The following is a 9,471-nucleotide window of genomic DNA, read 5'->3' as shown; positions in this document are numbered from 1 at the left end:
TCCGCCAACCCCCCCCCCAATTCAGAATCAGAAGTTGGTAAACTGAAGAACCTTACTAGGCCTGTAATTTCTTCTTTTTCCATATTTCCATGGTGAAACAGAAAGTGCCACCTTTGGAAACACAGTATTGCAAAAAGTATATGTTTGCTTGGTTTTTAAAATTTTGAACTCAGTAACACATATCACACCAAAATCTTTTGAATTGCAGGCATTAGAAGAGCCAGCCAAGACTGCTAGTGTGACTGAAGGCCCTGCTTTGGACACCCATTCAGAGGTAGTGCTGTTATACATCTTTCAAATCTCTGTTTGAAAACAAAAAGCAAAGGTTAACTGAGTGATCCATCCTCCTTTTTCAGACGTGCTCCCCTGCCCAGCTCAGACAACAAACAGAAGAGCTGTGTGCTGTCATTGATCAAGTCCTGCAGGACCCGTTGACTATGGTAACCCATCAGTATGTGGGATTGACTTTTTTCTTCCTTTCCTTTTGTCTCTTGTCATTAATAAGTCTGTTCTCTGTTGAAAATAATTTTCCAGCGCCGATGCGAGTCTTCTCCAAGTTTTCTGCAGATGAGCACGGAGTCAGATGTTGGCAAGGTAGGTGAATAAGCCCACCCACACACCCAGGGCTCTTTCCAGGTAGATATCAAGGCAAGCAAAATCACAATAGAGCCTATGGCAACAGAAAGCTGCAGCTGAGAGATGCAACATCAGTAGAAGTGTCTGGTGGTTTAAAAGACATGGAAGGGCAGAACTGTAGCCCTGGAGTCAGCGCAGTCTTTGTTGCAGGATGCTTTCCTGAAGTCAGAATGAGCTATATTATGAAAGAGAAACTATTTATTAAGGCTTCAGAGGCTAGGATCCACAAGGAAGAAATCCTTCATACCTTGCCTTCCATATTGCAGGCCACCTCCCAGATTTCATCCCATCTATGTGCCCTTACTACAGAGGAGCCAATGTTTCTAGCTTCAACGACTGGAAACATCTTTCAGAACATTTTTTTTCATGTTCATTATTGGTTTTCAAATAATAGGATAATTAAATGAATAAATAGACTTGCTCTTAAGTGCTGATTTCCTTTTAACTCTGGGCCCTCACAGGAGGGGGATGTCTGCTACATCCATTTACCCTGGACAACTCGGAAACAGGTAGTGAGAGGCAGGGATAACTTTCTATACTGGTGTTAAACTTCTGGTTTCACTAAGTTATATTGATGTGCCTTCTGGGCTCAGAAGGATGACTAACCAAGGGAAGAGGGTCCTGTACTCAGTTTGCCCCAGGTAAATTTAAGTTGGTTGTGGTAGCTCTAGGAAAGTGAAAATGGCAGAAATCCAACTGGAAACGGGAGCAAAGGGATTTTTGGCAGAGGAACACATCCAAAAGTTAATGCATTTAAAATATCCTGCACAATGTCCAGTCCACCATGCAAAAATAGGGCACAGAACCAGCATTCCTGAGTGGCTATATTCAATATATATTTCTGTTGTGTTTTAACCCAGCAGGCAGCTAAACACCACACAGCCGTTCGCTCACTCCCCAGTTTAATAGGACAGAAAAGGAAAAGGAAGGGAATAATAATAATAATAATAATGATAAAAGAATATACAAAATAAGTGATGCACAATGCAATCACTCACCACCCACTGACTGATGCCCAGCCAGTCCCTGAGCAGTGGTCACACCCCCATGACCAGCTCCCCCCCAATTTATATACTGAGCATGACGTCATCTGGTATGGAATATCCCTTTGGCCAGTTTGGGTCAGCTGTCCTGGCTGTGCCCCCTCCCAGCTTCTCGCTGGCAGGGCATGAGAAGCTGAAAAGTCCTTGACTACTGTAAGCACTACTTAGCAACAACTAAAACATCAGTGTGTTATCAACATTATTCTCATCCTAAATCCAAACCACAGCACTGTGCCAGCTACTAGGAAGAAAATTAACTCTATCCCAGCCAAAACCAGGACCAATTTTCACTTTTGAAATTACTTCTGTCAACCAGCATGCAGTGGTGACAGTGGGCTTCAGGCAACTGAAAGATGGAAACATGATAGTAACCGAAGAAGCAGGCAGAGACTGTTATTGAGAGAATGTTTTTCCAATGCCTGCGCTGAATCTGAAGTGGTTAAAATGCTGCTACTAAGCTGAGCTACAGCATCCAAAACCTACTCCCTTGGGCAACTGAGAATTGAGCCTTGACCAAATGGAAGGCATCTGTCAGCAGTCATGAAACCAAATAAAGGGGGCAAAAAGTGAGTTTAACAGGATACAGCATAAGGACCAAGCTAAAGGTTGTGAGGACCTCAGAATGAGAGAGCAAAATGCTTAAACTGAGGGTAAAAGAGAGTCATAGACAGGAAGGAAAAAAAAGTGTATGTGGTAACTAAATGCCTTAGAAATAGCATGGATTAGACAGATGAAAGCAAGTTCTTGCAAATGAGAACATGGAAAGGTGCCGTTTCAGGTTATTTTGTGAGCAAATGTAACTTAAATTTCATGGGGCAACCACACCTATGACTATCTACTAATAAGCATTTTGTTGAGAGTTGTCAGACATAATTTAAATGCCATCCTCAATTGAGTGGGATCAATGTTTTTGAGCAGTAAAAATGAAATAGTATTTTCTACAATAAACATATCAAGCAAAACTTTAATATACCTTATTCTCATGTGTCGCATGAATCTTTCTGGAATACTGAAGTTTTCTTGAATTTGAGCAATTAATAACTTGTCACAATGATGAAAATCTGAGTTGCTCCTCAGAGTAACTCTTTGCTTTTAATATATCTATTTTGTACAAGGTATCAACAGCACTGCAGAGAGCAGCTGGGCGTGAAACCAGATATGTAAGTACTTTTATAATTACTCTACATTTTACATGCAGAAATGTCTAAATTGTCTGCTCTTGCTACAGAGTCTGCACAGGCATGTCGCCTACTCATGACATGAGGTGTTGACTAGTACAGAGAAACACGTATGTTAGAGTACTGGCAATTGAGACTTGAGATGTCTTCCCACTGCTGTAAATCCATCATGGTCAGAATCTCTTCAGTTTATTGATAATTTTACCTGTGTGAATATGATGTTAAAATTAATTTCTTCACATACTTCTTTGTTGTTGTTTGCTTCAAGCGTGGGGCAAGAGCTCGGTTATTTGGCAAACAGACTGTTATGGGTGCTGAAGGGTGCATTTGTTTTGACTCAGCCTGCACTGTAGACTTGCTTTGGTAGAAGTCCTTTAGTTCTTGCCTATCCATCAGAATTTGGGGTTGACCCAAACTTTTCTTTCCAAGGTATAGAGCTGGCTGAAAATCCACAGTTTATCCTTAGATGAATAGAAGCTGTTTTGTCACATATACACACATTCCAACATATAAAGAAAATCTCTATATTGAGTCATCTGTTCAATTATTGAAACATTAAACCCAATTAACATTTTAATTCTCACTAGCACACACAGTTACTGCAGATTCCATATTTTACTTACAACTCATCTAGTCATGTGGTGAGAAATCTCTGCTTACTATTCATCATTCAGCATTTCTATTGAATCTCAAATCAAAGCAGTGCTGGCAAAGCAATAGAGGCCTTCCAGTTTTATGCCAGCACACTGCTTGACTGATCAATTCAATTTTGCTTCTTGAATGTGGCGGTATGCATATTTTATTGCATACTGTGATTTTTACTTGACAGATTGTGCTGGCTCATACTAATTAGAAAAGATACTGGAAGAGAGCTTTTTAATGAAATAAAAGAGTGTGTTTCAGAGGTAGTCTGTGAGAACAGAGTAGATTTAATACCACTCCAGTGCAGATCTCCAGCTCCCAAAACTGTGGCTGACATATACCATAAATTCAGGCATCCAACTTATATGCCTAGGGATACAGTTAGGTTTTCTTTGCTGGCATAGAAAATCACCCTTAGAAACTCTTCTCTCACAGTCTCCCTTGGAACTTTCTGGATAAATGAAACAAACCAATATTTAAAAATACGTTTGGGAATAATGCAGAGGATTATTGGTAGGCTAACCTTTCCTATAAATTGTACAAGCATGTTGATTTTTTTGTGTGTCAGAAAACAGACTGTGGTCTGCAGGCTGTGCTGTGGTGGCTGAACTTGGTGGGTCCAGGCTCTCCTGGACTCTGCCATTGCTGCACTCTGCAGTAGAGTATCCTGAGGGACGAGCCAGGTGTCCCTAACAGCCCCCATACATCACAGCTCTTTCCCCCTCTCTTCCTTGGTAGGACATACAAAGGCTATTTCTGTCCCAGCTAATAAACCGGGAGGTGGCTTGTCCTCTGGCCCTTAGGGCGGGGGCACACTGAGGTGTTTTTCCACAGAGTTGTCTTCTCCTTTCCCTTCCACTTCCCTCCCCTCAAAGTGAGCCCCCCAGCCCAGCACAAGACCGATGGTGGCCTCATCCCTTTGGCTCATCGAGTGCAGCATGCTCCATGCTACCACGCAGATCACAATGGAGAACTGTCTGGAAGAGTGGTAGTTGGTGTGGACCAAAGCATGCAAGGGAGGGTGCTAACCATTAACCGGAAAGGACCTGTTCCTGAGCCTGTGTGCTGACTTTTGTTCACTAGAGGAGATATAGTCCAGGGGCCAACATTTCTTCATAGTAGGTACAAGATGTTTGTTTTTTAAACAAGGTGCCTACTTTGAGCCCATCTAACAGTGTCTCAGGTAGAAATCAGGAACTGAGTATTGTACGGAAACTTGTTATCATAATATCAAATTGTGACTTCCCCCAGGAGGTCTGTGGTGTCTCATGTGAGCTGTCCTAGAGTAATGGTTTTCAGCCATCCTTTTTTAAGAAATCTTTTTTTCTTTTAGAAGAAGGCATTTAGTTTATGCAACTGAATTAATTTTACTAGAAAGAATTAAAATGGTAATTTAGCAATATAATTTTCTTAATCTTTTTGTATTCATGATGTCCGATATTGAGGCGCTTGTCAAAATGTTGCTTTCAGGGTATTTTTAGTTAAGAGAAAAGCTTTAATATGTTTATGAGTCAGGGATAGGAAAATCTGTCATCATGCTAAAGTATTATTTATAAACACACACACATATAAATGTATATGTATGCACACATGATAATATTATTAATTACTTCAACAGTTTATATGAAGTAGTAGACTATACAAATATGTTGAAATAGTCTGCCATTTAACAATTAAAATGGCATAGATTTGCCTTGGCCTCAATTACTTTTTGTCTTCTCATGCACTTCAGAACCTTTTAAGGATGTAAATGATTGCGCAAATAGCAAGGGAGTGTACAAAAAGTATGGAAAAATGTCTGACGTCAGTGAAATTATAGCAGTTTGTACCAGCTGACAACTATGTACTACAGTTGTCATTTAATAACTTTTTAAACTGTATGGTCTTTAATTTTATCCCATTCACTATTTTATAATAGTGCATCTCTGTTGGCTTTAGGGATGATACTGCTGATTTGTAATAATAGTATAATAACATAATCATTCTCTAAATAAATTGCTTTTATGGCTATTGAGTGCCCTAATATATATACTTAGTCATTGTGTTTCCATATAATTACTGGCACGAACGAAAGCTTTCTTAACTTTAATTTCAAGTTCTAGCAAATTTATAACTTTGTCATTTAGCCCACTTACAACTATTTTAAAAATAATTTCTCATGATCAATTGGAATAATTACTTTGCATATTATTGACATTTTTGCTCTTCTTGACAGTTCTATTCTAAAAAAAATCTCTTTTAAGTGTTATAGACATGGCAGACAAGTGAAAAAATGAGAGAATATGAAGCAGCTAAAACTGCAGACAGACTTGCAGAAATAAGTAGTGCTTTTCTTTAACTGTGGTCTGCCGTGCTTATATACATTTCAGGTAACCCCTTTGAAATGAGATTTATTCTTAATTTGCACCACTGAATGAGAGAATTTAATTCCAGCCCGCTCGTATCTGTAGATCATTCTGAAGTGCTTTGATGTCTTTAAGCTCACAGTGAGATTGGTCATCACACTTGGTCAATGGTATGAAAGAGAGTCCCTGGTATGTAAGTATCTACTAGTAAAAACTCTAGTTTACTCTGTCAAGGGCAGAAGATAGACTTCTTGTAGATTTAGTGCTAAATCACCGCTGTGCCTGTGTGGGTGGGAAGGTTTCCTCCACCAGTGGCTGTGTTTAGAGATGTGAGTGCTCTTAGTGAGGAGCACAGTCCTCCACCATGACTCGTGGTGATGCTGTTCTCACCACCAATGCAGGACCACCAATAGGTCCAGGGAGCGATTAAACATCTCTATTTAGCACTTGGGAGACCACATCCAGAGTTGTGTGGCCAAATCTCCGCAAGGTCTTTGTCACAGGGGAACAAAGGAAGAGCGTGTTCTTCCCTCTTCAAATGTGCTGGAATTGCTTTTCTGCTTGAAACGGTGAGAGGAACATATAGTTGATAAAAATCCAACTGTAGTGGTCCTTCTGCAGAGGGTGCAGGCTGTAATGGCACTGACTTGTCTTCTACTACAGCTATAACATCTAACCATTTTATCTAGTACTTTTCTTACCACTGTATTGAAGAATACCCACATTTTAGAGTCTCAAGGCCTCCAAATCATAGCTACATCAAGGAAGGGCATGTTATCTGTACAGAAACACTGTGTTATCCAGTTGAACTGCTACAGAGCTTGAAGGAGTTGATTGGAGGGATCAATGCACCAGAAATTCTGAATCTCACTACTGCGTGGGCAAATAAGCATGTGGCATATGGCTATTTCACATATACACACAAATACTTTGCATTCATCTCTTTTACCCTTGATCTGGAAAATGGGGCTTCTGTTGTTCAATGTATACTCAGAAAAAAAAAAAAGTAATGCTTGAGCAGGATTGTGCTGGTTTTCATAATGTAAAGAAGGATGAGAAGGTTGGACTGAGCTCACAATACAATTGATAGTGTTAATAACATTGGTGCTGCAAATTAACAGACAATGGCAGGCTCAGAAATGTCAGGATTTACGTTTCAAGATTAGATCGAGATGAAAAAGTGAAATTTTGTTGCACTTGGAAAAATGTATCCCTAAAATTTTAACAACAGGCATTCATACTTAATTATGCCTAGAAATTATCTGGAAACGACAATATTTTAACTTCTTTTACCAACTGCATGTGATTGCATCAGTGGTAAAAGCATCTGTACCTAAGCATACTGCTGTCCATGGATTTTTCTTCTGATATTGTATGTAATACTGTATATATTTACCTTTTTTGCAGGCCAACCTTTACAAATCGGTACCTATGGTAACAGAGAGTCAGCTGGTAGGTATTGCACAGCTGTGATATGCTGTTTTTCAAAATTTGCACAAGCACAAAATCTAAAGTAATTATTATTTACTTTCTTAGTCCTTTGAAAGAAGCTGCACTCAATATCTTCCTACAAAGCTGCATTGCTTTCTTCTGTACTGAATACACATCTGTTTTAAGTAACTGTAAATCCTGACACTACTTGTAAACCCATGGACCAAATGACAAACTAGAGAGTCTTGCTGAATCTTGAGTTGTATGACAACTATAAAGCCTACAGCTGGTTCCTGGACTCTTTTAATATTCCACTTCTACAATTTTGTTTATATGCAACAATGTTCTGGCATCTATTTTCTTCTTGCACACTGGTTTAAATCAAAGCTGGCTTAACTAGTGAAAAGCAAGGGTAAAATCAAATAAAGAAAGGGAGATTATGCATCAAATGTTCCTTTTAGCTCTGATCACAATTTTGTCCTGTTGGAGCCAAACTTTCTGAAGAAAAGTCAGAAGAGAGGTCATGGAACCTGTCCAAGTGCCAGTGACCACTAATGAATGCTTAGGGAAAAATTGAGATGTGGATGGAAATTTTCCCCATTGTATTTCAGCTAATGGAATTTTAGGGACTTCTTAAATCAATTTCTTCTCTTTAGTAATCTTTGACCACTTCTTCTTTCATGATTTCTTCCAGTTACTTTTTGAATCTTGCTATACTTTGGTCTCTACAACATTCTGTAGCAATAGGGTTTACTTTTTAATTATGCATTGTATGAAATAGTACTTTATTTCTTTGTTTTAAACCTACTACTTGACCCCAGTTCTTGTACTGAAAGAGCAAATAATTATTCTTTCTTCACTTTCTAAATAATATTAATGATTTTCTAGGTATTAACCGTAATACCCTATCAGTCACCTCTTTTTCATGCTTAGTCACTCTTTGAGAAGTATGGATACTGTCCCATATCTTTGATGATCCTTGTTGCCCTTTTCTATATCTTTTTCAGGTTTTTGTTTTTGAGATTAGGAGACTAAAACCATAACTGCTCTTGTCTACCTCTGAACACAATGCTTCCTATTTACATGATGATGTGATAAGGTTCTTTACTGTTATTTCTATTCCTTTCTTAACAATTCCTGGTAATTTATTTAGTTCATCTTATTTGTATTGAGCAGTAAGCCAATGTTTGCATAGAACCATCTCCTCTTCTTTGTGCATCATTTTTATATCTTGATTGTATCTGCTGGCCCCATAGACTTTTAGTTGTAAGGAAATTTAGCAAGTTTTTTTCCTCAAAGTCTTTCTTGGCCTAATATATGACATTTTTATATTACGGGCTAGATTTTTTTTTTCTTTTTTTTTCCTCTAAATTGTATTTGAACACAGCTTTCTGTCTTCGGAGCCTTTTCCTCCTTATTCCTTTTTTCCCTTTTTTGCACTGCTCTTTGAACATCCCAGAATTTACTGATCTCTTAAGCTCTTATAAGCTGATGCACACCTTCTCTGAAATGTTACTGTCTTAAGCGGTATTCTAGTCACTTATAACCATTTCATCCTTTTGGCAGCTCCTTTGATTTTTTTTTCTTTTTCTTTTTTTTTTTTTAATAGCTATTCTAATTATTTAACTATATATTTTATTTCACCTGTTTTAAATCGCAATCACTGGAGTGGAATTCTTGCACGTGTTTTTTGTGCAGACAGCAATGCTGTCTCTGAACACATTGTGATCTCTATTCATGAATGATGATTCTTCAGTAGCAACATTTTTACTTACAAATTTTGCAGCATTTATGATTCAGCCAATTACTTCTCCTCTTGTGGAGTCTCTGACTAGCTCTACCAGGGACCGATTATTTATGGTGACCAGAAATGTTGTACCTATACCTCTCAACTATGTGACTTTTATCCAGCGGACAGGCAGTGCATTGGGCATACCACTGTGACTCTCATCAACAGATTTTCTACTCTTTTAAAAGATTGCTATGAATGACTCATGATAACAAAGTGCAAAGCCATACCCAGCACACCAACACGACACACAATATTGCCATTATCATTAACAATAACTTTTTTCTTCATATATTATGAAAATAAGGCAAAATTCACATGGGGCCAGTCTTGCATACTTTGGTACGATTGTTCTAGGTCTTTTTGGTTCAGATATTTTAATGCTGCGTCAGTGTTGTGGTTTACCC

The 9,471-nt window shown here is 38.5% G+C and overlaps 1 protein-coding gene across 8 annotated transcripts in view; it reads left to right on the top strand.

Moving 5' to 3' along the window:
* Positions 1–9,471, top strand: part of MLIP (muscular LMNA interacting protein) — a 120,732-nt gene that overhangs the window by 72,776 nt on the left and 38,485 nt on the right. For 7 of the 8 annotated variants that reach the window (XM_009288546.2, XM_019474464.1, XM_019474461.1 and 4 more), the window contains 5 exons: positions 209–274; positions 357–440; positions 535–594; positions 2,795–2,839; positions 7,252–7,296. In XM_009288546.2, the coding sequence (XP_009286821.1) occupies positions 209–274; positions 357–440; positions 535–594; positions 2,795–2,839; positions 7,252–7,296 (300 nt within the window). The remainder of the gene's footprint in view (positions 1–208; positions 275–356; positions 441–534; positions 595–2,794; positions 2,840–7,251; positions 7,297–9,471) is intronic. The other variant, XM_019474460.1, reaches the window with a different exon arrangement.

This window comes from Aptenodytes forsteri, unplaced genomic scaffold (genome assembly GCF_000699145.1).
Source record: "Aptenodytes forsteri isolate BGI_AS27 unplaced genomic scaffold, ASM69914v1 Scaffold100, whole genome shotgun sequence".
Classification (NCBI taxonomy): Eukaryota; Metazoa; Chordata; class Aves; order Sphenisciformes; family Spheniscidae; genus Aptenodytes; species Aptenodytes forsteri.
Note: the sequence above shows the minus strand (reverse complement) of the source record. Positions and strands in the feature narration are given on the sequence as shown.